The sequence below is a fragment of the Chinchilla lanigera genome, unplaced genomic scaffold (genome assembly GCF_000276665.1).
Source record: "Chinchilla lanigera isolate Chin_1 unplaced genomic scaffold, ChiLan1.0 scaffold00105, whole genome shotgun sequence".
In the NCBI taxonomy this organism is placed as follows: Eukaryota; Metazoa; Chordata; class Mammalia; order Rodentia; family Chinchillidae; genus Chinchilla; species Chinchilla lanigera.
In genome coordinates this window covers 1007058-1034464 of record NW_004955506.1, presented here as the reverse complement: position 1 = coordinate 1034464, position 27407 = coordinate 1007058, and the positions used below count along the sequence as shown (strand labels likewise).

The 27407-nt window shown below is 49.3% G+C and overlaps 1 protein-coding gene across 4 annotated transcripts in view; it reads right to left on the bottom strand.

The window, feature by feature from the left end:
• The window catches only part of Ccdc57 (coiled-coil domain containing 57), a 106231-nt gene that overhangs the window by 26239 nt on the left and 52585 nt on the right, over positions 1-27407 (bottom strand). For 3 of the 4 annotated variants that reach the window (XM_013506055.1, XM_013506057.1, XM_013506056.1), the window contains exons 11-18: positions 26837-27047; positions 26368-26520; positions 24133-24236; positions 18992-19168; positions 14375-14588; positions 7433-7545; positions 1984-2115; positions 1325-1541 (exon numbers count right to left, since the gene is read on the bottom strand). In XM_013506055.1, the coding sequence (XP_013361509.1) occupies positions 1325-1541; positions 1984-2115; positions 7433-7545; positions 14375-14588; positions 18992-19168; positions 24133-24236; positions 26368-26520; positions 26837-27047 (1321 nt within the window). Of the gene's footprint in view, positions 1-1324; positions 1542-1983; positions 2116-7432; positions 7546-10311; positions 10398-14374; positions 14589-18991; positions 19169-24132; positions 24237-26367; positions 26521-26836; positions 27048-27407 lie in introns of those variants that run through there. The other variant, XM_013506058.1, reaches the window with a different exon arrangement.

The following is a 27407-nucleotide window of genomic DNA, read 5'->3' as shown; positions in this document are numbered from 1 at the left end:
TAGAATGAGCCCCTGGAAATGAAGAAGAAGCACGGTAACCCAGTACACAAGTGGGCAGATAAAAAAAGATGAATTCGCACATTTTATTTATTTATTTATTTTTGGTACCGGAAATCGAACTCAGGACCTTGCACTTGCCAAGCAGGCACTTGTGCCGCTGAGCCATGTCCCCGGCCCTAAAAAAAAAGATGAAAAGATATACAATCTGCTAATAGAAATAATCATTATAATGACATCTGTCAGACTGGCAGAGAGCAATGTTTCAAACCCTGCTGGAGAGGGTTTGGAGAAAGTGGCTGTGGGAATATGACCAGGGCAGGTTCAATGGAGACCAATTTGACAATAGCCGCTAAATTTAGAATGTAATACCCTGGGTTGGGGGTTTGTTTTGTTTTGTTTTGTTTTTGTGCAGTGCTGGGGATCAGACCCAGGGCTTAGTATGCTGGGCAAGAGGCTACATCCCCACCTAGCAATATTCTTTGACAAAGCAGACCCTCCTTGGAAATCTTTTCCTTTGAGATAGTCTCGCTATATTATTCAGGCTGGGCTTGAACTCAGTGATCCTCCTGTCTCAGCTTTCCAAGTGCTGGGCTTACAGGCGAGTGCCACCATGCCCGCTCCCGACTGAGAATTTTTGTGTGTATGCATTCCATGTGTGCACTCCAGTGTATGTGCAGTTCATTCACTACCATGTTATCTGCCATGGAAAAGACTAGGAAGAACCCGACATGCCCGCTGAGGAGAACAATTAGACATGAGGGTGTGCCACAAAACGTGCCAAAGAGGACACACTCTGGGGAGGACGCAGGGTGGACTCCAGGCCCACATGCCGTGTCTTTGGCTGTTGTTTTTGAAACAACCTTTTCCTTTGTCCACCCTTGCTGCACATCATTTCCTGGGGGCTCCCCTGAATGGGTCCTTCAAATAGATTTTCCTGAAAACTGCCTCCTGGTACAGGCAGAGCTATAGCCTGGTGGTGTCCTGGCATGTGCCTCAGGGGATAGAGTGGAGCCTCAGCCAGTGAAGCAGGCCAATCCACAACGCATGCTCTATTGGACAGGAAGCTGACTCTATTCTAATGTATACCCGCAAGACGTGGTGCTGGGCCTGGTTTCTGTCCTGCAGGCTGTGTGCTGCATGGTACAGAACATACACAGGCTTGCAGATACCTACTCGATCTGCATATAGCTAAAACCATAGCTCTGGAAAGCGAGGGGCAGAAAAGACACCGGGGTTGATGGCATCAGCCTCGAGTGCAGTGACCACGCACCCCTGTACCGTCACTTGCTGTGGGCAGCTGCCAGGACAGGCCACCCTCTCCTACCTGGAGTCGACTCATCCTGGGAGGGTAGGCCGGAAGGGCTAGAGCTCAGGTCCAGCAACCTCCAGGTATCCTGGAGGGAATGGTTGGTCAGCGAGGATGATCCGAGGCTCTCATGGCCATTTTTCTCTGGGGCTGCTTGCACCTGGGGTGGCTTTGGGGCCCTATTTTCTTTCTGATGGCTTGATTTGCAGATCACCATGGGGATTCTGTGTTGCCTCTGTGAGAGGTATAAAGGACAGAGTTACCCTTGAAAGCCATCCCCTTCCCCTTCCCCTCCTACCCCACCCTCCTATGACATGGCTCAGAGACAGGCCAGGCTGCAGGGGACAGGAGTGTGTCCAGGAGAGCAGGTCCTGGCCCAGGCTGAACATCCAAGGGTGAAGTGAGTCCTGGCAGAGCGCAAGGGCTGCTATTAGCGATATGTGATGCTGCTGTCTTGTGCCCTTCCACTGACCCAGATGCCCTCGATTTTGATGCCTATGCTACCACTCTAAATGAGGCACCAGTGACACCTCAGTGACAGTTATTCAGAGCAGCAGCATGTGTCATGCTCAGTTTCCCATGCTTCTCATGCTCAAGCGTGTACCATGCCAAGCACTGACAGGTACCCCACTGCACCCAAGTGCACCCTGACACACCGGGCCATACCCAAGCTCTACCTGCTTGGGCCCCGCCGTGGGGCCTGCTGTGGAGCCTCTTAGGGCAGGGTTTCTGCTGATGGGCTGTGCTGAGCTAGGCGGGCTCCTTCTCCCATGGCCAGGAACCCACTCTGTCGTGGGGAGTTTCAGGTCCTGTTGTGGGAATTCATAGGAGGGGAGTTCAGTACTCTCGCATCCTTGATGGCATCTGTCAGTAAGCTTTCCATAGAGCAAGAAGGAATACATTCCTGCATTTCCAGGACTAGGGACTCTGGTGACAGGTCCCAAGGCGCAACAGGTCTGCTCCATCAGCCAGGGTGCACTCAGCAGTGTCCTCCTGTTGACTTAAGCATCTCCCAGAGCCTCCTGCAGAGAGCAGGAGGAAGCATCCAAGTCGCAGGCCCAGCCCCCTGTACCCACTGGGAGCTGCAGGTCTCCTACTGACACACATGGTCTCAGGCTCCTGCCACAGTGCCCTGAGTGGGAGAGGCCATGAGGTAGTTTCCTCTCACTTCCTTAGTTCCTCCTCACACCCTTGGGTATCTGAACAACCTTTGCCTATTTTTCTCCTGCTTATCTTTTTCTTACCAGTTTGTAGGAGTTCATCTCTGCATACCTTGCCCACTTCATATGTGGCACCATTTACTATTAGAAATACATAGGAACCAATGGAGGGCTCCCTGGATGTCTTCTCCAGTTTTAAGTTATTTCATTGGATATAATGAACATGATGGTTTTGCAGCTTGGAAGAGATTAATAAGGTTTAATAAGATGCTTAATAACAAAGAAGTAGAGGTCCAGATAATGGATGTGCTATGATAAAAAACACGATGTTTATATTTTACAAAACTGACTACAGTTAACACACATTGCCATGAAACTCCCTCAGAATACTGTCACTGTTCTTGCCGCTTTCTGAAGCAGTTTCAGAAGTCCTTCTCCATGGCTGCCTTGATGTCCTAAGTTGATTCAAAATGTTTACCTCTCACAATCATCTTGTCTTTGGGGAAGAGCCAGAAGTCACACTGGCAGATGTGGTGAATAAGATGGAAGAGGACACACTGCAACGTTTTCACAAGCCTGCCTTTCTGTTGGATGGCACTCGGCGTAGCATTCATTGTAGTTTTGATCACACCTCATAAAGACAATCACAAAACTAGACCTCCAGCACTGCTTCAGAAAGTGGCAAGGTCAGGCACAGTGACACATATTTGTGGTCCGAGCAAACGAGAGGCTGAGGAAGTAGGACACCATGAGTTCCAGGCCACTCTGAGCTACATAGCGAGTTCAAGGCCAGCCTGAGATACCCAGTAAGACCCTGCCTCAAAAAACAAACAGAAAGTGGCAAGGATGGTGGAATGTGTTTGTTTGAAGCCAGGGAAAGTCCTGTATTTTTAGAAGCATCAATGGCATCTTTTTCTGTAATAAACTTAAATGTTTTAAACATCCACTGTATCTGTTGATCATCCCGTCTACATGTTTTGCCACAGTGGAGAAGACGTACACTTATTTGATGATTTGGGGACACTTTAGGAGTTTAGGTAGTGACTGTGCATGGCCTCATTTACACTGGGCAGAAACTCTTTCACTGAGCTGTGGCCCAGCCTAAAGCAGAGTTAATGTTGAGGCCTGGGGGTGAGGGTAGAGAAGCAGCTCCTCAGGGACTTGGCAGCAGAGGTGCAGAGACCCCTGTGTGCTGTGTGTGCACCTAGTTTCCGAGCCTCCTGCGGTGGCCTCGTGTGCTGTGGTGCTGCCGCCCCATGGCACTGCTCTGACCTTAGCTCTGTGGCTATCATCCTCCTTCCCAGATGCCTCTTCTGAGGTCCCTCGGTAGGGAGTGAGGCCTGTGGTGGGACATGTCTGGGTCCTGGGCTACTTTCTTGGGCCATCACTTCTCACTTTCTTCGCCAACAACCGACCTCCATGGGCCTCTGCTCTTCCCACCAGGGTATTACTGGGTGATACTGTTCTATACAGCAGATCAGATCCATCCTGTGCCAAAGACTCTGGCTCCCTTGGGCCCCTGCTGGCCCCTGCTGTCCATGTGGCTGCCGGCTGGGCCTCATCTGGCTGCCCTCCTGCCCTCTCCCTCTACAGCTGCCCAGGCCCAGGTCTGGATGTCTTTTCTCCATGTTCCTGCTCTCTCTTCCCTCATATTCCATATCCTGCACATCAGGGAGTCCCAGCTAGTACTGCTCAGCATTCCCGTGTTGCTCCTGCCATGGCTGAGACCTTGCTGTTCCACCAGCCTCAGAGCAAACCTAGCCCATATCACCCGGGCAAACAAGATACCAGCTCCATTGGCTTTCTTTTCTTCTAGTTTATAAACGGAAAAGACAAATACACTGGGAGACTACACTTGCAGCATGTCCAACAGATACAGATCACTACTGCCCTTAAGAAGCTGATCAGTGGGGACTCATGCCCAGAGCCTCATACATGCCAGGCAAGCTATGTTGCTGGGCCTTTTTATTCTGAGACAGGGCTCAAACCTGAAATCCTGCCCAAGCTCCTGTGTAGCTTAGATTATGGATGTATGAAACTGAGCCCAGTTTTACTACTAAGCTATACTCCCAGCCCTGATTATTAGCAGTTTAAAAACCACACACACACATACACACACACACACGCACACACACACATACACGCCACAGCAGTGGGAGCTCTCCCCACAGCAACAGCAGCAGCCCCCTCTCCCTGCATGGCAGGCCCAGGTGCACCACAGCTGACAATCACAAGGCCACCTCCAAGTAGAAGATGGCTCTGCATCAGACCTCCCAGGGATGCTGCTGATGAACAGTCATCACCTGGGGCAGAACTGACCTGCTCTGGGTACAAACTCAGTTGGGCTGGAGGAGGAACTTCTCCATGCTGACAAAAGGCCCACGCGAGGTCGGAGGACATAAAACCACTGATATTTCACCTTTTTTTTTTTGCCATGGCAGGTTGGAATGTAGGGTTCATGCATGCTAAGCACGAACTTTACCACTGAGTTACACCCCAGCCACTGGCCATTTTTAAATGACAAAAATGGCAATTTTGTATGGTGCAACATAACCAAACCTACTCTAAACCATGTACTTGATAGTAAAATGTGGGACCCATCCCTCCAAATGCAGTGAGAGTCAGCTCTTTACATGGAGAGGAGGGGCCTGGCCAGGGCGCAATATGGGCACCACCCCAGCCACACTGATGCCCACCTGTGAAGCCTGTCCATGAGAAACAGCCGGCACATTTATTGGCGTTAACTTGTTCAGCAGAGTTGTTGGCCGTAATTCTTGGATAAAAATCCATTCTGTTCCTAAAGACCCTGAACAGCTTGAAAATGTAACTTTGAAAAGATAAATCTTCAAATAAATTGTGGAGCATTGGAATGTAATTCAACGATAAAAAGAAATGAGAAGCCAGGTGTGGCGGCACACAGTTGCAATCCCAGTACTCAGGAGGTTGAGGCAGGAGGATTGCCTGCTGTGAGTTTGAAGCCAGCCTGGGTTACACAGTGAGTTTAAGGCCAGCCTCCTAAACTGCATAGTAAGATCCTGTCTCAAAAAAACTAAACAAACAAGAGCTACCACACCATAAGAAGACATGGAAGAAGCCTAGATAGATGCTACAAAGGCAGAGGAGCCTGTCTGAGAAGCTGCTATGCTATGATTCCATCTATGACAGCACAGACTTGGGACACACAGAAGATGAGCAGTGGCCAGGGTTGGGGGAGGAGAGCCACAGGGTGGGCAATGTCCCACAGACACACTTTGTCCTGCCTACCCACAGAATGCATGCATGCCTGGGCCCCTTCAGGAACCATTTTACCAGCTGTCATAGGAATCCCACAACACAGTATGTGAGCTATAGGACTAGGAAAGGACAACGAGCCTGTACTTTGCACTAAATGTTTCTGTAAAACTAAAAAGAAATCTATTCTTTAAAAATTCTATTAATTCTTTTAAAAATTATTTAATATTTAAGTAATATTTCTTAATTTTTTTCTTCTTAATTTTTAAAATTTAATTTATTTCTCTTTTTTTCTAGTACTGGGGGTGGGTTTGAACCCAGGGTCTTCTCATTGAGCTATATCCTCAGCCCATTTTATCAAGTGTTAAAATTTTGAGACATAAATCTTACTAGGTCACTAAGTTGCCCCAGCTGGGTTTGAACTTGCCATCTTCCTGCCTCAGTCTCCCAGAGCACTGGGGTTACAGGTAAACATCACTATTATGTAATAGTGATACAGGTGATTGTTCTGTTGACCTTTGAAATAACCTCTATGTCACAAATTGTAAAGGGTCTCTGTGTTATTTTGAGGGCATAAACTGGTAGGTTCAGACTGTTATTTGACAATGTCTAAGGAAAGCTGAAATACATACACCCTAAGACCTGGTTTTAGAAACACTGCACACGGATGCACAAAGATGCTTCCAACAAGGGTCATAGCAGAACAATGCAGCGTGAATCACCCATCTGTAAGACAATGGACAAGAGTTTGCTATGTTCACACGGTAGAAAAAATGCACAGAGCTGGGCATTTCAATGCACACCTATATCCCAGAAGCACTCTGGGAGGCTGAGGCAGAAAGATTGCAAGTCTAAACCCTGCCTGGGCAACTCAGTGATACAGACAGACCCTATGTCATAAAATTTTAAAGAGAGCTGGGGATATATAGCTCAGTGCACAGGCCCTGGGCTCAGTCCTTAGTACTGAAAAACATACACAAAATAATCCTTATTTAGGAGGTTAAGGTCAAGTACCATCTAGGCAATTTAGTCAGACCCTGTCTCAAAATAAAATTTTAAAAAATGGGCTGGGGATGTAACTCAGTACTCCCTGGGTTCCAACAATAGTTCATAGACCAAATCTGGCCCATCATCATTTTTATTTTATTTTATTTTTTGTATAGCCCATGAGCTAAAACTAGTTTATTTTATTTATTTATTTATTTTTTATGTTTTAGGGGAAGGGTTGAGACAGGGTCTAGGCTGGCCTCGAACTCAGTGCACCACCATGCCCAGCTAATATAGACACATTTTTATTAAAGATGCCAATCTTTTTACATATTATATTGATAAACATTTAAAAATATTCCCCCTGTAAGCAAAAGTATAGTAAAGTAATGACTTAAAAAAAAACAGCAGAAAACACACTGGGATGTTACTGGTTACTTTGCTGGATACTGCAAACCAGGGATGTTTTATATTGAAGCTGTTGAGGGCCAGGTTTGGTGATGCATGCCTGTAATCCTAGCACTTAAGAGGCTGAAGCAAAAAGATCACTTTTCTTCTTAATTTTTAAAATTTAATTTATTTCTCTTTTTTGAGTTTGAAGCCAGCCTTGGCTACACTGTGAGACCCTGTCTCAAAAACAAACAACAAACAAACAAAGAACTGCTGTAGTTTGAAGTTTCTCTTATGAAAATGTAACACTGTCAGTAAAGAGTTATTTGAAATGTATCTGTCAGGTGGCAGCAGTTACCTGGGCTGCTAGGTGGGGTGGTAACTGTCCCAGAGGTTCCCAGGGCTCCGTGGGTGCATCACCTGGGTCCAGGGTCTCAGGGCCAGGAGGTAGGGAACATCGAGGCAGTCTCCCTGGAAACGAGATCAGGAAAGGGCTATTCTCCCGAGTATATGTCGCTTCTGGATTTACCTTGTGCAGAACACAAACACTCAGGAGGAACAGCATGTTCTTCTCCAGAGAGGCTGGGAAAGGTCAAATGTGACCTGGAGGGACAGTTTCCTTCCCCCAGCCACACAGACACCGACAGCTGTCAGAGTGGTGGACATGAACAGTTTGTTAGAGGACTGAAGGTCCACCTTCCTCGCACTTGGGAGAGCATGGAGCCATTGGGCTGTGTGGTGCCCACCTGTGATTCACCACTGCTCACAGGCTGAAGCAGGAGGATCACTTGAGCCCAGGAGTTCAGGCCTTGCCTGGGCAACATAGTGAGATCCTGCCAAAAGAAAAAATCACCAAAGAGACATAATTATTGTTACAATACCACACCCCAGGATTGTGAATCAATTTGGTTAAACTATTGAGGACCCCAGTGAGTTTTTTGGGGTAGCTGATAACTACTGTCATTTGGCAGACTGCAAACTGCAGAAGAGAACTTTCTAGGGCTCCTCAAAGCTCCCTGGGGAGTGGCCAGCAGGCACTGTGCAGGCTGGGAGCATCAGAAGAGCTTCAGGATCTGGTTCTGCCCTTGGGCCCTCAAGTGTCAGTTTTTTCCACGTGGTTAAAGACAAAATTTGGAACTCAACTTATTTTCCTTAGTTTTTAATACCTGAATTTAAATGTTACCTAATCAGTAGCTGGGTGTGTCAACATACCTGAACCCCCAGTTACTTGAGAGGTTGAGATAGGAGGATCATGAGTTTGAGCCCCGCCTCATAAAAGGGCAATATAGCAAGGCTTTGTCTCAAAATAAAAATGGCTGAGATGTAGCTCAGTGGTGATGCTTGCTTAGCATGCATGAGGCCTGGGGGACAATCCCTAGCACAGCAGAGAGAAAAGAAAAGAAAGAAGAAAAAGGGAAGAGGGAAAGAAAAGATAGAGGACAGAAATGAAATTACTAAACAAGCAATACACATTAAACATTTAAATCAAGAAATTAGGAAAACTGATAAAGTCAAGAAAAAGGATCAGAAAGATGAAATGGAAACTGCTGGCCACCCACGGACCTGTCCAGTGGTTCTCAGCTGTCACCTGAGGGGCCCTGGAAAGTAGCCAAGAGGGAAACTGTGCACCAGCAGCCCACTGTGGGCTCTAAACGATCCAGCTTAGACTAGAACAAGACACAAAGAAGCCGTGTTGGAAGACACAATGGCTGAGATTGCTTTCTCTCTCTTTCTTTCTTTCTTTTTTGTTCTCTCTCTCTCTCTCTCTCTCTCTTTTGATTTCTTTCTTTCTTTCTTTCTTTCTTTCTTTTCTTTTCTTTTCTTTCTTTCTCTTTCTTTCTCTCTCTCTCTCTCTCTCTCTTTCTCTCTTTCTCTCTTTCTCTCTTTCTCTCTTTCTCTCTTTCTCTCTTTCTCTCTTTCTCTCTTTCTCTCTTTCTCTCTTTCTTTCTTTCTTTCTTTCTTTCTTTCTTTCTTTCTTTCTTTCTTTCTTTCTTTCTTTGAGACAGGGTCTCACTATGTAGAGCAGGCTAGCCTTAAACTCACTATGCAGTCCAGGCTGGCCTCAAACACGGAGATCCTCCTGCCTCAGCTCCTAAGTGCTGGGATTACAGGTGTGTGCCACCATACCCAGCTTCCATTTTTCAAGAATGGAAAAACTAACATCCCTTCTGCTCCCCACCCCCAAGTGCCCTGAGACCAGACCTGCATGACTGGGCAGGGCCCTGCTACACAGACCCAGGATACAGGCAAGGGAGAAAGAAGGTGAGCAGGTGGCCACAGAGGGCAGACTGTCCACCAAGGCCAGGGCCAGACCATGCCCAGGGCTAGGAATTTCTTCCAGAGCAGCTGTCAGAAAATGCAGATGTCTGCCACCATAGCAGAAATGCAGCTGGGCGGCTCTCTAGGCAGTGCTCAAAACAAAATCATCTCAGGCACAGGAAGATGCAGGACAAGTTCTCTGCCTACAGGCTCTTCTCTGCCGAGGGAGGCAGAGGCCTAGATGAAAGCTGTGGCCTCCAAGTTGCCTCAGGGAAGCAGGAGCTGCTTTTAGAACAAAGCCTCTTGCTGGCAGCTTGCTGTCCCAGCCCTGAGAGGATGCTGTGGTGGTGGCAGGCTACTAAGGTCAAAGAGCAAACCTGGGGACAGTTCTGTTCAACTAGTTCATAAAGCTGATTTTATGCTAATGTTACTTCTACACTAACAAGAGGATTATAATAGTATGTATCATTATAATTCACAAATTAAATATACACAGACATTTTAGCATTCACATACACATATCCAATGAACAGAATTAGTACAACTGGCTAACCATTTAAACACTGGGAAAAAAATTGAGCTAGATCCCTAATAAGTTTTTTTTTTTAAATACTTTTTTTTTTAAAAAAAACCAAGTTATTTCTAGCGGGGCATGGTGGCGCACACCTGAAATCCCAGCACCCAGGAGGCTGAGGCAGGAGAATTGTTGAGGGTTCGAGACCAGCCTGGGCTACAAAGTGAGCTCAAGGCCAGCCTGAACTGCATAGGGAGATCTTGTCTCAAAAAGACAGAAAAACAAAACAAAACAAAACAAATACCAAGTTATTTCTAGATGAACCAGTTCAGCAGGGGAATAATATGATAATGAAACACCAAAATTTAAAGAAATGTGAAGTACTGACAGCAGTGAAACATTTTTACCTTTTGTTTGTTTGTTTGTTTGGAGACAGGCTCTTGTTCTGTAGCCCAGGCTGGCCTCAAATTCACAGCAATCCTCCTGTCTCAGTCTCCCAGTGGCTGGGATTGCAGGCCTGCACCACCACGCCTTCCCAACTTTGAAACTTCTAAGAAGCCAAAGAACCCAGCTGTGGACTTAGCCTTGCACTCCTGGCCCCCCCTCAGCCCACAGATTTCCTAGGGCCTCTCCCTGCTCAGCCCAGCCCTGGTCAGCTGCCTTGGAAGGCAGCAACTCTTTGTCAGGTATCTAAGAACTTTCCTGTCTGTCCCCTCTTATCTTTGATGCCCTTTCCTCAGAGATGCTCAGGATTTGCTGGTGTCTGCCCTGAGGGCAGTATCCAGGCACCTGGTCTTGTCCAGGTGGGGAAGAGACCTGAGTGCAGGTGCTCAGGGCCCAAAGGCAGCAGTGTGAGCTGCTTCTGGTCACCACACTTAGAGGTCAATCCTAGTTCAGTCGAACATCAAATGTGAAAGTGCCGAAAGCCTTTCAAATGAAGAGGTGTTTGGCAGATTTTCCTTACCATGTATTGTGAACAAATACCTGAGAAAAACAACCTAAAAGAGGAAAGGAATGGGTTTGATGCCAGCACTCTGGGTGGCTGCAGCAGGAAAAATGGTGTTTGAGCCCTGCCAAGGCAACTCAGTGAGACTCTCAAAATAAAAAATAAAATGAAAGCCAAGGGTATAGCTCAGCAGCACAAGCCCCTACCTGGCAAGTCTTGAGTTCAATTCCCAGTACCCAACAACTCTGCCCGCCCCCATCAAAAAAAAAAGCTAGAGAAGTAGCTCAGTATGAGGCCCTGGGTTCAATCCCCAGCATAGGGCTAAGGGCAGGGTACTTATCTTGGCTCAGTTTCAGGGGTTTTAGTCCACAGGCAGCTGGCTCCATTACTTTAGGCCTGTGGCAAGGCAAAAATAGCCTGGTGCAAGGGTGCGGCAGAGGGAAGCTGCTCACTTTGTGGCAGCTAGGAAGCAGAGAGGTTGGGGAGCCAGAGAGGAAGGGGCCAGGGATGACATACAGTCCCCAAGGGTACGCCCCCAAGACCTACTTCCAATGAGACCCCACCTCCTGCTTCCTCACCACTCAATAACGCCATCAAATTGTGACTGCGTCAATGGACTGACCCCTTGACGAAGTCAGAGCCCTCTGAGAGCCCCGCCTCTGACACAGAGACTGCAGGTACAGTGAACTAGGAGCCATAACGATACTCACAAAGGAGGTGCTATGGGCCTGGGCTGCCAGAAAAAGGTGGCAGCCCAAAATATGAATGACAAAAGAAGAAACAAAGGTAATTAAAAGTGCCAGTTTGTAGAATGTTTCATTTCGTTGCTGAGGTCTCTTTGGCCTTCAGAGAGGGCTGCTAAGTCTGCTTTCTGGATCCTAGAACCCAGCAGGATCCCGGGCTCTCAGCTGCTCTGAGCAGCCTGGAGACGGGCAGCAGGGTTTAACCCAATGCGGACCCACTGCTCTATGGAAACTGAGGAAGGTGGGTGTATCTGCTCCCAGAGGGACTCCAGGACTGAATGGACGCACAGTGGGTGGATGTGTGGATGGGGAGATGGATGAGTGAGGGGTGGGTGGGTGAGTCCCTGAAACATCTGGCCACACAGCCAGGCTGGCCCAGGCAGAAAAGACAAATTCACCGGCATGAAAAGTCAGAGGGAGGTGCTCGCTTTGGCAGCACATATACTAAAATTGAAACCATACAGAGAAGATTAGCATGGCCCCTGCGCAAGGATGACACGTAAATTCGTGAAGCGTTCTGTATTTTTACCTGAAAGACTAGGTAAAACTCAAAACATACAATAGATGATATGAAAGGGAAAGAAATTGCTCAAAGGAAGGAATGACTGGGATGAGGGAAAGAAGACAAAAGAAGAAAGGCAAAATATAAATATATATATATGAATAGCTGTGATAACTGTATTGCTGATGTTTGATGGTATATTGAAATGAACAGTTAATGCTTACAATTTTTTATGTTCTGATTGACTTTGCATGCTTGTGTCTGGTGGTCTGAGCAACTGATTTGAAGGTAACAATATGCAATGAAATTACAATGGTGAACTCCTACCATCTTGTCTAGTGAAACTCTGTATTATCTCTAATGTTTTATCGACGAATTATTTTTCTTATTCTCTTTAATGGTTTGAGCAATCGTTCATTCTTACATATGGGAATCTGAGCAATGTAGTTGAGGACAGCAATATGTAATGTAACAACCACTATTGATTCGTATTATTTTGTCTATCACTTTGAATGTTCTTGCTCTGATTTGTTTATGTTCATGGTACTCATATGCTGCTACTGTTCTATTGTTTTGTTTACTTGTTTCTCATTTACTACTCTCTTTAAAATTAAAAAAAAAAAAAAAAGAAAAGAAAAGTCAGAGGGAAGGGAGGCCCGGTCACCATTGGAGCAAACATGTGGTGGTGTGGGCAGAGTGTGGTATGAAGGCCAAGATCAAAGAGCAGCAAGGTTAGGATAGGGAAGGGTGTTTTGGTTTAGATGACAGAACAGGGTAGAATTAAGGGAGAGGAAACAGAGTCATAATTTTTGAAGTCACCATGGTTGCCACCAGTGAGGTGCCAGAGACCGCTCGTGCACGTGAGCATGCAGAGGCTGCAGCTTCTTAGGAGACATGCACAAGGTCCAGCCAGAGGTGCCTCTCAGGAATGAGGAGCAGCCCCCTCTCCTGTAGGCTGAGAATCAGAAAGAGAAATGGGAACAGTGTCCACTCACTGGTCCTCAGAACTGAGCTGCGGCAGGGCCCAACTGGCAGGGCAGTCCTGGGCAACACTGAGGAACACCTGCCTCCAAGGGCCATTGGCAGCCTTTCCTTGCAGGGCTGTGTTCTGAAAGCCACTAAATATCCCTGACTGTGCTTGCTCAGAACAATGGGTTAATTTTATGATGAGGTGTGGCTCACCTCCGCACCCATTCACATGCTAGGGTTCCATGAGGCTGTGTTCCCAGTCTCCTCAGGGCCCCACACCCTTTCCAGGGAGCACAGCACTCTGAAACTTGGGCCCCATGCCCAAGGTCAGTGTCCTTCCCCACTGGGAGCTTTCCTCAGAAGCCATAGGATACAAACGTCAGAGTGTTAAGCCACAGCTGCTGAGGCAGAAGCTAGGGAATGACACACGGGGCCCTGACCTTTCCCTTTCTTTTGTTGTCAAAAAGCTCTGATGGTCCATGGTAGAAGTGCTAACAATGCTGAGCCCCTGCAGGGCCCTTGGCTTTTCAGGGGTGCACAGGACTCCACCTTGAGAGACAGTGGCTCAGGCTCATGTCTACATAGCCATGGCCTTCCTTGGTGTTCAGCAGACAGGAGTGGAGGCCCGACTGGGCCCCTACAGCACAGCCTCTGAGGTCATCACCTGTAACTCAGAAGCTTGCTGAAGTGCAAGCAAAGACAGAGGGTGTCTGGGTAAAGGGAGGTGGCAGTGAGAACAGGTGTGCACTTTAGCACCTGAGTGAACACTCTTGCCAATCCAGATGGATTCTGGTGTCTCCAGTGTTCACTTGGGACAAGGACAAGAGCCACACAGGGCAGGCCTCTGCTTGAGAGACTGTGCACAGGTCTGGGGTTCTGGTATTGCCCCTGGCCCATCAGGCCTGGGTGCTGCTACTCCCTGGGGGCCCTAGGTATTGCTGGGTGTGGCCTGTCTTGTAGGCTCAGAACATGAGCATCTTTTCTTCAGGAACCTGGGGCTCAAGTACTTGTCACTTGCCTTTCTTAGGAAATCTCTGAGTTCACCTCCATCAGGAGACAAAGCTACCACTATCTGGGAGGCCACAGCCTGAGCACTGGGGAGCAGCCCTCTGAAATGCTTTGCTCTGCTGACCCCTACCACATTCTCATAGATGTGGCCCCAGAAACAGGACGGAGTGCGCCCACCCTCGGGTGGAGGCTGGCTGGCTCTGCTTTAGTGCATAGCTGCCATGCCCTCTCCCTGAAGCACTAGCAACAGATTTCTGCCTCTAGGCACACAGCACACACGCCAGACTCTTCTTCCTTCCTGCACATGTCCCTCGGCCTCATGTGGTCTCATCCTGTTCCATTCCAAGGGACTCACTCACCTTTGGAGTGGCCCAGCTCAGCACGCAACCGGTTCCCCATCTCGATGAGCTGCTCCCTCTGCAGGTGGAGGCTGAGGATCTTCCTGGTGGCTTCCTTGAGTTTCCGCTGCAGGTGGGGCACAGATGCAGATTGTGGGGGCTGTGCTCTGGGCTGTGGGTGCCTGGAGAGCGACTCCTGGTCCTCAGTTCCCACGGGCACCCCCGCTGCGAGGCCCTACACAAAATCACACAGCAGACAGTCCTGTGAGACCCCACCAATGTGCCCTGTGTGGGAAAGAGGGTGTTCCCCCCGGGTCACATCACTCCGGCCCCAGAAGTCCTCCACAGGGAAGACACAATGGTGACTGTCTCCGTGCTCTGGTGTCAGGGTGGGAGAGCATAGACGTTTGGGTGGGCCTCTCCTTTCCCATGATGTGCAGCAGGGGGTGCACTGGCCTCCCAGTTGTAGGGCCACAGCCTAAATTGGTTCCTCAGTCCTCTCCCTTGGTCATGGGTACTGGCAACCAACTTACCCTGCGACATGAGGAGTCTGGGTCTTTGTGACTTTCCAGAGAGGACAATGAGACCCTCTCACATCAGCTGGCCCAGCTGCTCCTGGGCCTGAGCTGGGCCCTGTTCCAGGAGCAGAAGACACCCCCAAACCCCCGCACTGTGGTCCCCATGATGCCCACCCTCGAGGCCACCCACTGGCTCTCTCAGCCACCGAGTGCCCCTCCCCCTCCATGGCAGCTGTAGCTTCCCACAGCCTGCAGCCCTGAGAAATTGCAGGGAAAGGCAAAGGCAGAGGACCCTATATGGTCCTGGCTCAGCCCCACCTGGACTGTACACACAGCGATGCAGACGCATAGTCGCACACAAGATGTTTGGGACAGTAACAGGGGCGCTGAGGGACTAGTGACACCCAGGCCCCCGGCACCTGTGAGAAGTCAGGCTGCCCCCACCTCAGGCTTGAGTGAGAGCAACTGGAACAGAACTGCACATCCTGTCCTGGCCAGCTGCCTGGAGTCCTCTTGGGGCTGGCAGGGGCCCTTGCCTCTGGCGGGGATCTGTCCCCAGGTGGTGTTGGGAGCTGGATGACTGCATGCCAGTGCCTCAGGCAATGTGCTATGGCTCTGGGGGATGGAGGAGCGTGGGATGACACAGCAGGCGGCCCCCCTCCTCTCATGTGTAGCAGGAGCAGGCTAGGGCAGGTGCCGCTGGCCCCATGGAAGTCTCAGGCAGGCCTGGGTGCCCCAAACTTAATACATTCCCAGTGTCTGTCCTTAGTGCCTCTGCCCTCTCTGTAGGTGTGGTCTTCAGAAGACAAAGGACTCAGGGTGAGGGCCTGAGAGAGGCAGGCACACCTGGAGGAGGGTGGCCTGAGCCTCCCTACACCCTCAGGGCCGACCGGAGACTGCAGGACTCGGTGCTTCTCAAGGTGCTGGAGGTAAGGACAGAACAGGCTTGCAAGGGAATTGCCAAACCTCAGATGCCTGGAGATTCTGCAGGGATGGTGAACCTTTTAGAGCTTTCAGTGGTAACAGCCTGCCCCAGCACACATGCCATAGGTTCCTACCCCTGTTCTAAGGGAAACCTACCCTCCAAACAACCCTCACCACAGCAGTGGCCCTGGCAGGATACCCAGCTTGGAGGAGCCTGAGGCCTTCCTGTCCTTGGTTGAGAAGGCACAGGAGGAGGTGTGGCCCCCACTGTGCACACATGACCCAGGTCAGGGAGTGACCCTCTGAGGACTGGGTTCCTGGTACAGTGGTGTTCGTTAAAAGTTTATTTTGATGAATCTCAAGTCTTTCCTCCAAATAAAGAGGGCACAACTGGAGATATATTCAGAGACATCTTCTGAACCACAGGCTGTCTGAGCGGACACAGCAGCCATCCATCCCTGTGAAGGGCCCAGGGCTGGGATGATCCCACCTCTGCTGCCAGGGTGCAGATGCCAGTAGTGGGGTGAGGGAGGGAACCTGGACAGCAAGAAATCAGGAGGAATGCTATCCACGGGAGGCTGTGGTGAGAGCCAGCGGGTCCACGGGAGGCAGAGGCTGCTTAGCAGCCAGGACAGTACTGTGCCCCTCACTGATGAGGGAACCCTCCACCCAATGCTGGCGAGACCAGGCAGAGGGCAGAAAGGCCCGAGGCCAGAAGCAAGGAGATGTTGGTAGTACGGCTAGGGGAGCAGGATACCCCACCCAGCTACCCGTCCTGCACAGGGGCCTGTGGGGCAGTGCAGAGAAGCATGGCTGGCTGGACAGGGGGAGGGGCCAGGCTTTGACAGAGAGCCTGAAAGGGGAGCATGAGCTTCCCTAGACTCCCAGTCTGAAGATGTCCACCCTCTCAGCACTGCCACCCCTGATGCAAAATTCCTCTAGAAGTGTCTAAGAATAAACAGGAGACGCACTGCTGCTTTATACTCAGATACTTAGTCTGTGCTTCTAACATGGGTTATATGGATACATAGCCTGGTCCCAGGCCACACTGAATTTTAACTCAGGTCTGGACTGTGTCTGTTCCAGCCTAGGTGTCCTGCGCAGGACTTGAGATTCATGTGTTTACCTGCTGCACTCTCTAGCTCCCCAGTGTCTGTCTGCTTTGTGCTGCTGATGCCCCGGAGTCCAGGAATGTCACATCTCTCCACTGGGCCTATCTAAGGCCAGCCCCAGGCTCTGTTTTTGGTGGGAGCCCAGAAACGAGTCAGCGGTGCTTTCTACTGGGGGGATGAGACAATGGAATGTCCTGACGCTGGGAAGTGTGGTCAAGCTCATGCTTCATTCTTCTTGGGAACTGAGAGATCTGTGGGGGACACCAACTGGAGACCAGGAAAGCTCTCTACCTCTAGCCTACACTCACCCCACCTGCCCAGCTGGTTGCATCATCCCTGAGGGCTGCTGGTTGATCTTCTGATGTGTCTGCTTATCTGTCCCAATGTGAACTTGTAATTTCCTGTTTCCAGTGCATTGCAATCTTCCCCAGCAATACCCATTGGCCTGGATCTGGTCAGCAGAGTGTCTTGTGGCTCCTCCTAATGTGCCCTACACTGGATTGGCACTGTCCATGGAGCCCCGGTCCCAGGCGCAGAGCAGGAAATCCAGAACAGCCTCAGGGCACAGGTGCTTGTGGCTGCCAGAGTCCCTGTTTCTGGACCCTCCAAGGACAGAACTGGGAATGTGTGCATGCGTGTCTCCCTCTCTTTCCCTGTGTATCTGAAATGATAGCTGTGGACATCACTGGCATAGATGATGCTGACACCACTTGCAGCCCAAGAGCCCTGTCTTTTTGGTCTTCCTTCTCCCTTCTCCTGGTGGTGAGAAACCTGGGACCTAGCACTTGACCCAGGCAGGGGTCTCCCTGAGCTTCCCATCTTTCACCCTGAGAATGACCTCACACCTCACTACAGTCAGGGATATTCAGATACAAAAGAGCAGGAGAGACATGGCATTGGGCCTGACACAGAGGATGCTGAGGCCCAGCTGCCTGCCCACTTGTCTATGCCATGAAGGACCAGGCAGGGCCTGATGCCACTTCAGACTCAGCAGCTCAGGATTAGATCCTGTTTATCTGCACAAAGTCTGGCCCCTCCACTATGCACACATGAGAAGAGGAATACAGGTAGGGCTGTCCCATCCTATCTGGCAAGAGCTGCACCTGTATGTGCAGGAAGCTGGACAGAGACATAGCTGCCACCCCGTGGGCCAGTTCTGCAGTCCCACATGTCCTGCAGGCCAGGAGTGAACGGGGGGACTGGACTGTAGAGTCCAGAGAGAGCTAGGCGCTGGCCCAGCAGTCAGACACAGCTCAGTGCTACATTAGTGGCCAGCTTGGCCCTTCTGGTACCTGATGGCTGAGCACCAGCTGGGTCTCAGACCTCTCCGCCCCTCTACCCTGCCTGTTTCATCTGCCACTGTTCCTAGGCAGCTCCTGGGCTACATCCCCCTGGTGTGCCTGGGTACCTGCTCCAGAAGCCGGGTGCCCCAGGGACACGAACACTGTCTTTGGCCTCTGACAGTTCCTGCCAGAGGACTCTGAGTGCTTACAGGCACTGTTCTTTGTTCCTAAAACCATTGGCCACACAAGTCACTGTAGCTCAACACAGGTAACCAAAGGTCACCGTAAGTCACCATGGGTCACTGCAGGTCAGCACCATAATCCCATGTCAGTTGAGTCACCACAGGTCAGCACTGCAGGTGGCTGGCAGGGCCTCTGGACAGTAGTGGGCTTGGGTAGAGGGAAAGACCTGCTGAGAGGCCTGTTTAGATCCAGGTATAGGCTGGGCAACAGGAAGTGCTGAGGCTGCTGGAGACCAGGATAGGAGCCCATGTTGGGCTCGCGAGTCTACAGTGGGTGCCCTCATTCCACAGGCAGGGCCGCCTGCAACAGCATGCAGTTGGGCCAACAGCACGCAGTTGGGCCGTGAACGGCACAACAGCCTGCACGGTGGATTTCCCCTGAAAGGGGCTTCACCTGAAGACCAGGCTGGAGGCAGCTCTTCAGGAAAGACCTAAAGCAGGAGATGCTCACAGAGAACAGAAGCAGGGGCTAACCTCTGGGGACAACCCTCTCTGCAGCCCACAATGACTGGCAACTTGGCAAGGAACCAGCAGTGCCAGCCAACTGCGAGGTTCCCACCTCTTTTCTGAGTGACTTCCTGTCTGAAGGCTCCCCTTGGTCTTGCCGGGCTGTCCCAAGATGCTTCCCCAGCTCAGCCACCTGCTTCCGCAGCTCCAGGACCTCCAGGTGCACCTGGTGTACCTCCTTGGGAAGCTCCTGCTGCACAGTGTCCAGCTCCAGGGGCTGCTGCTTCACCTGGGAGGCAATTTGAAAGGCAGTTAGGGGTGAGGCAGAAGGATACCAGGGCCTGGGGCAGGGAAGGAAGCATGGTGTGCAGCAGAGATCCATGGCCAGTGTCCCCCCGCTGACCAAACATGATCTGCACACAAGCCCTGAATGCTCCAAGTGTGCACTGCCCATGTGCTGGGCCCCAAGACTGGAAGGGGAAAGTGCATACGCAGCAGTGCACAACAGCCCTTCTCAGAGGCCCTGGTGCTGGGAGAAACAAGGCCACCAGGAAACAGCAAGGAAGCCAGGTGTACGGGGCATGTGCCTCTCAGGCCAGCTGCTTGGAGGCTGAGGCAGGAGGACTGCAAGTTTGAGCTTGGCCTGGGAAACTTAGCAATTTAGTGAGACTGTCTCACTAGGGCTAGGGATGTAGCTCTGCAAATGCCCCAGGTGCAACTCCCCCAGTACCAAACAAACAAGCACAGGTCTGGAGATGGAGCTCAATGGTGGAGCACTTGCCTACCACTGAGGCCCTGGGTTCAATGCCCAGCATCACAAAAACAAAACACAACAAGCCCCTGAGACACGGGGGTGGGGGTAGGGGTGGGGAGTGGGTCTTCCCTTTCCAGCAAGAAGCAGAGATAGGAGGTGTTAAGAGGGAAGGGGATCAAAGGCTGTGATGACCCAGAGTGTACAAGAGGCAGAGAGGACAGAGGCCCAATAGGAACCTTCCAGAGGCGGCAGCAGCACAGCTGTGTTTCCCACCCTTGACCCTGGCCTGGCCTTGCCACTCCCCGGGTAGCCTCTGGCCAGCCTAGGTGGGAAGGAAAGATACACAGTTCTCTCTACACTTTGAGCTTTTGGGTTGTGCACCTTCTCCTACTGCACAGAGGCCTACAGCCAATTCCTAATTTTGTTTTGAGTTTGTCATAGACATCTAACAGAGCTGAACATTTGGTAAGTAGAACCATTACGTAGAAAAGGAAACAAAAACACTCCAAGGTAATGTCTTACCCAGGATTGCCTCTGACTATAGGGGTAAAATTATGAACTTTTACCAAAATGTATATTTTTTGTCTATAGCATTTGTGTGTAAAATTCTAACCAGGTAGGTTAGAACCAGGAACTTTTTTTCCTTCTTCTTAAAAAAAAAAACTTTTTTTTTTGAGACAAGATCTCCTTATGTATTTCATTTCAGGCTGGTCTTGAACTCACTATGTAGTCCAGGCTGGCCTCGAACTCACAGTGATCCTCCTGCCTCAGCCTCCCAAGTGCTGGCATTACAGGTATGTACCATAGAACTTTTTTGAGACAGGGTCTCACTATGTAGTTCAGGCTGACCTCAAATTTACTCTGTTACAAAGGCTGGCCTAGAACTTGTGATCCTTCTGCCTCAGCCTTCCAAGTGTTGAGTGTGTGCCACCATGCCTGACTTAACATAAGCATTAAAAGCATACATTTCTAAACACTGTTTTGGGATTTCTTCCTTCCTTTTTTTCTTTCTTTTTGTTTTTTTTTTTGAGACATGGTCTCACTATACAGTTTAGGCTGGCCTTGAACTCACTATGTAGCCTAGGATGGTAGAATTTGCAGTGATCCTCCTTCCTCAGCCTCCTGAGTGTTGGAATTACAGGAATGCACCACCATGGCTGGCATTGCTTTGGGATTTCTTTGATTTAAGGATTATTTATTTTTGAGGTACTGAGGATTGAATCTTGAGCTATACCTCCAGTTCTCATTTTATATTTTGAGGCAGGGTCTCACTAAATTTTGCAGGACAGGCTCAAACTTGTGATCTTCCTGCCTCAGCCTTCCAGAATACTAAGATTACAGATGCCCAGCTTGACCCAGGGATTGTTTTTGGATTTTTTTTTAGATAGGGTCTCACTAGGTAGTTCAGGCTGACCTCAAAAAATAGGCAGAGATGTGTGTCACCACGCCTGGCTCAGGGTTTACTTGGACATATACTATTTTGAAAATATTTGGAGATTTTTCTGGATATTTTTATTGTTGATTTCCAATTAACTTCTGAGGTCAGGAAACTTTTTTTTTTTTAAGGTACATCTTGTTATATAGTTCAGGCTGGCCTTAAACTCACTATGTATGTAGCTTAGGCTGGCCTCAAACTTGAGGGGATCCTCCTGCCTTAGCCTCCTGAGTGCTGGGATTACAGGTGTACATCACTACATCTGGCTAGGAAACATTTTCTGTGTGATCTGAATCCTTTTAAATTCACTGAGACCTGCTTTATGGTCCAACACATGGTCTAACTTACTGATGTCCCATAAGAACCTGGCTATGTATGTAGAACTGCAATTCCTTGAATAGAAATGGAAAAGTGGTCAAGTTCATGTCTATTGCAACGATGAAGATGTGCTTCCAGTCAATAGAGGGAGCAAGACATCATGAAGAAACAACAAAGGGGTGAGGCCATGCATCGGCTACTAGCCCCCTTAGCCACAGTGTGCAAATATTTTAAGACATTGTAGCCTGGTGTGGTGTGTGTGACTGTAACCCCAGTATTCCTGGAGGCTAAGGTTGGGAGATCTCAAGTCTGAGGCCAGCCTGGCCATTTTAACCTGTCTTAAAAAAAAAAAATAAATAAAAAAGGCTAGGGATGTAGCTCAGTAGATTGAATCCCCATTACCTTGAAAAAGAAAATCCCAATACACAACATAAATGTATACAACTATTATTTGCAATTTAACTACAAACAAACAAACAAAATCTCCTGGAAGATTAAAAAAAGTAAAGCGCCCAGTTTCTGGAGCATGGCTCACTCCCTGTGGGGGATGGGAACTCCAGAGTCTCTGCTTAGGAGAAGAGAGTCTCCGGGGAAGATGTAATTTATGTGTTTGTGGACTCAAAAGGACTTATGAGAATTCCTCTGCAGGCCACCTCATAAGAAATGTGTGTACAAAAGGTGACAGGACAGTGTGATCTCAAACCACAAGCAACAAAAAAGTAGGTAAACTGGACTTGGTCAAAATTAAAAGTGTGCTTTGAAGGACACCATTGAGGAAGAAAAGAGACAAGCACTGAGGTGGAAAAGAAATTTAGCAAATCATACATCTGATGAGGGACTTGTATGTGGAATATAAAAAGAACTTTTTTTAGTACCGGGACTCAAACTCAGGACCTTGTGCTTGCCAGGCAGGCACTTGTGCCACTGAGCTATATCCTTGGCAAAAAGAACTTTTATATCCAACAAAAATGACACATAATCCAACTAAAAATAGGCAAAGGACCATGCATGGTCGAGCACACCTGTGGTCTCAGCACTTGGGAGGCTGAGGCTGGGGGATCACCACAAGTTTGAAGCCAGCCTGGTATACAAAGCGAGTTCAAGCCCACCCTGAATTACATAGAGACCCTGTCTCAAAAAACCAAAACAATCAAACAAATAGGCAAAAGATCTAGATGGGCACTTCTCAAAAGGAGGTGTACAAACGGCCAAGCAGCCATGGAAAGTGCTCAGCATCATATGTCACCATGAAAACACTGGTCAGGATCACAGGGAGATGCCACTTGATGCCTCTCTCATGGGTATGAGAGAGGTCGAATAAAAAGCCAGGAACAGTGATGTTGGGGAGGATGTGAACAGAGCCTCTACACTGTTGGTGGGCATGTGACCTGGTGCCACTGCTCTGGAAAGCAGTCTGGTTGCTCCAGAAAGAGTTAGAGACTTTCTATGTGACTCAGCAATGTTGCTTTCAGGCATCTACCTGCAAAGTGAACCGCAGGAATGCTCCCAGCAGCACACTCACAACCAGGAACAGGCAGGGGCAGTTCAAGTCTCTACTACGGAGGAGCAGCTAACAGAATGGAGACCAGCCTCGCAGTGACACATGCTATAACACAGTTGAACCTTGAAAACGCCTGCTAAGTTAACACCAGACATAGTAAGACTTCATCTCCCCTGGGCTCTGCATGCTTGGCCTTGACACTGTCTTCTATGGAGACCTCTTCTTTGTTTACCAGGCTCTCCCCATGCACTTGCTGCAGTCATACACAAGATGATCCAGTGGCTGCTCACAGTATTCATTCACTCAGGCAAGGAAAGGCCCAGTGGGCATCTGTCATGGTTGTATCTACATGTTCCTCCAAAGCCACACGGGCTCACAGATGGGGTTTCTGGCAGGTGGCTGGATCATGGGTGTGTGATACTGGGATTAAGAGTGTGTGATAACTAGATTGGTTTGGTATAGATCTGGTTATAGATAATGGAAGCCCCAGCCTGGGTGTGGATAACACCACCCAAAGGCTTGTAGCCTGGATGGGATAAAAGGGAAAAGGAGCCTTGCTGCTGCTGCCACCACCACCACCACTGCTGCCTCCTGACTGTCCTGCCATGGACTGTTTCTCCTCTGCAATGCCTGTCTGCTACGTGCCACTCTGCCTTGGAGCCAGCTGACTATGGAGTGAAACCTCTATAATCTGTGAGCCAAAATAAACCTTTTGTCTTGGTTACTTTTCTCTTGTTGCTGGGACAAAATACCTGACGCCCAAAATTAAGGAAGGAAAGATTTATTTCGCTTATAGTTTGTGGAGGTTTCAGTCCGTACTTGGCAGATTACAAGGCAGACTGGCACATGGCAGAGAGCTACAGCTCATGGCAGCAGACAACAGCAAAAGCAACAAGCACACACCAGCGAGGAATTGGGGAGGAATGGCCTCAAGCACTCTTTTCCTCTCCCTTACATATGCAAACTATCCTCCCCAGGGCGAGTGCGGCTCTCACACCCATAATCAAACTCTAAAAGCCTGCCCCATGGCCACATGAGGTTTTGGGGGGACATACAGACATAAACCATAACACCTTTATTCCTTTAACTTGTGGGTGTCAGGTATTGTGTCTCAGCAATGAGAAAAGTAACTAAGGCAGCATCCAAGGTCAATGGGATCACATCTGGAATCTCTTTGAGCCTGCCCACATGCCCACTCCCAGAAGACCCAGAAACCCTGAGCGAGTGTCAATAGGCCAACCTCACCTTCTTTTTGAGCTGCATTACCAGCAAGTTCAAGAGATGCACTCTATCTTCGAGCTTCCTTAGCACCAGTCCAGTGGATGCTTGGCCAGCACAGACAGAGTCTCCTGCAGAGAAGACATCAGTCAGGCTCAGATCTTGGAAACTAGAAATATCCCCCAAGAGGCCCACAGGGGCCACTGGCTGTCTCAAGGAGCAGGTGTCACTCCCTGGGCTGAAGAGGTCAGTTCCTTATGACAATCAAAAATGTACTGTACATGAAATGTAATCCTGCACAAGGAGAGCAGGACAAAATCCAACCTGACACACAGTCTCTGATGGAATCTCTCCACTTACACATGCGGCCATTTGTTTGAAGTAAGAAAAAAGATACCCATATAACTCACGGGTTAAAGAAAAAATGATAATGGACATTATAAGTTATTGTGAACAGAGTAATAGTAAGAAAAATATTTATCCATTCATGTTAAGCTGTCCTTTTGAGAACATTTATAGCTTTGAGTTCACATTTTAGAGAAACAGAAAGGCTGAAAATCCATTAGCTAAACATTCATCTCAACAAATTAGAAAGAAAGATAAGCAAATAAAATTGAAGAAAGAGAATAAAGTGAGATATTCAGGAAACAGAAAATATAATAGATGATCAAGAAAACCAAGTTGAGTCTTTAAAACAGCTAAAAAATAAATAAATTTCTTGCGAGACTAAGCAAGAAAGAATGAAGGAGAACAGAAGCAAAGGACCAACCTAATGTGTGGGAAAGGTCCAGTGGACATTTAGAAAGCTCCTAGAATAGTATAAACAACTTCATGCCAGAAGTTTAAAAATCTAGATGAAATGGACAATTACTTAGCATAATACAACACCTAAAATTATGTCCCAAAATAGGTGTTGTGGTGCATTCCTATAATCCTAGCACTTGGGAGGCTGAGGTAGGAAGATCACTGCAAGTTTGAGACTACCCTGGCTACATAGTGAGACCCCATCTCAAGAAAAAGGGTGAGGTAGGGTGGGAGGAGGCACAGAGACACAGAAAAATCTGGAAGTCCTTTAACTATGAACAAAACTGCATTCACAGTTTAAAACCTTCTCACCAGGAAAACTCCAGCCTCAGGTAGTTTCAAAGAACTATACTATTTTTTTTTTCTTAAATATACATTTTTTTGGTACCAGGAATTGAACTCATGATCTTAGGCTTGCCAGGCAAGCACTTATGCCACTGAGCTATATCCCTAGCCCAGTAAATGTAGAAATTCTCAATAAAGCATCAACAAATGAAATCTAGCGATGCAGAAGAGGAAGAGTGCACACAGCATGACTCTTCACTCTGGAACTGCAAGGTCAAAGCTGCAAGACAGACCAAGTGCATGCATCCTGCCCCTCTCACCAGTCACAACTAGATACTTGTCCTCAAAAGCAGCCACTGTGGGAAGAATCTGGGAGGTGAGAAAATGACAGCCCTGACATCAGGGACCATGGGTTCTAGGGCACAGCCCAGCGTGAGCTTCCTGTCCCTTCTTACTTCCTGTACCTTCTGGCTCAGATGCTTTCATTTTTTTTTCCCCCGGTACTAGGAATTGAACTCATGACCTTGCGCTTGCTAGGCAGGTGCTGTGCTGCTGAGCTAAATCCCCAGCCCCTTTCAAAGGAGGCAGCACCCCAGAAACACCAGTGAGTTTTGAGAAAATACCAGAAAATCTGCTCTTCTGTGGTCTTCACCACAGACCAGGGAAAGATGGCTGCCCTCCCTCCAGGGCTCTTACCCACTACGCATGTCTGCTCTATGCCCAGGGTAGCACCCCTCTGGGAAGAGCACGCAGGGACCCTCACGGGACAGCCGGAGTCTGTAGGGAGCCCCTGTGGCACCTGCATGTGACACCACTCACAGCCAGTATGGCAGGTCCCAGAGATCTGAACTCAGGGAGCACAGAAGGGGCCTGAGTCTCAGCCTGAGATCTTGCCACGCCCGCTGAGCAGATAGAGAGCAGTTGGATCTCACTCAGGTACAAGGAGGTGTAAATTAGAGCTACGAGAGGACCACCAGGCATGTAAGGGGCAGTGTTACCAACTGCTGATGGAAGGCAGGCTCGCACCACAACAAAAGTGTGAGTCAGCGGAAGCCGCACTTCCATTCCCATGGGGGTTGAGAAGCTGGGTGGCGGCTGACTCTAGGGAAGCATAAATAGGCCACATTTCTGCTTTCAAAGAGACAGTGTACTGGGACAGAGCCTGGTCCTCACCAGCAGCCTCTGCAGAGAAGCGGACCCTGGGGTGAGGGTCATCGGGGCCCGAAGGTATCCTCGCAGGCTCCCACATGCCTCCCAGCTGCTCTTCCAGGCCTTTCAGTTTGTGCTTTAGGTCTTGCACTTCGGCTTCAAGGGCCAGAACATAATCTGCCAAAAACACCGAACTTTTCACCCACCTCCCTGCACACTTTACATCTCAGCCCTCCCACAGGGTGCTCCTCCCCAAAGTCCTGGCCCAGTACCCTGGCCAGGCAGCGTCACCCTGCCCTCCTGGTCGGCCTGGGCCCAGTGTGCCTGGTACAAGCCCTGCCCTTCTTCCCTTTCAGCATGAAACTCAGGATTCTCTTGGAGGAAAAGCAGTGTCATACTTGGAAGTGATTTTCTAAATGCGGTGTTCACTCGAGAGACTGACAGCAGGGCCTGCCTGACCATACAGCCACCATCGCTCGGCTCTCCCACTCACGAGGGGCCGCGTCTCCTCCGGCTCCTGGATCAGGCCCGTCACTGTCCCTTGCTAACTGCGCAGGAGGAGGCATCCGGTCGCTCAGCATTTCCATTTCCCGCCTCATCTGTGCGACAGCATTCCGCAAGCTTGTGTTCTGCTCTTGCAGCCGCTGGATCTCCCTAGATGGAAAATCTTTACTTATTTCTTCTCTGTGCTGCTTTAGGGATATCTGTCAAACACATGTGGAAAAGAACTGTCACGGCCACAAAGAGATGGAAGGTTTCTTGCTGTAGGCTAGCTTGGTCTCCCGCTCCCTCAAGCCTGCCTGCTCACCTGTCTGTCCTCCTAAGCTCAGTGGCTGGAAGGCACACCAGTGTAGGGTCCCCGGAGTGACCAAACTAGAGATAGGCAGTGGATGTGTGTGTGTATGTGTGTGTGTGTGTGTGTGTGCGCGCGCGCGCACACACACGCACGTACTTTCCAGGGGCAGAGGGAAGGGACTCAGCATTGAAAGGGAACAGAGGCTCAGTTGGGGAGACAGGGAAGTTCTGGGTATAGACTGTGTGTATGTGCTTCTACCACTGAACTA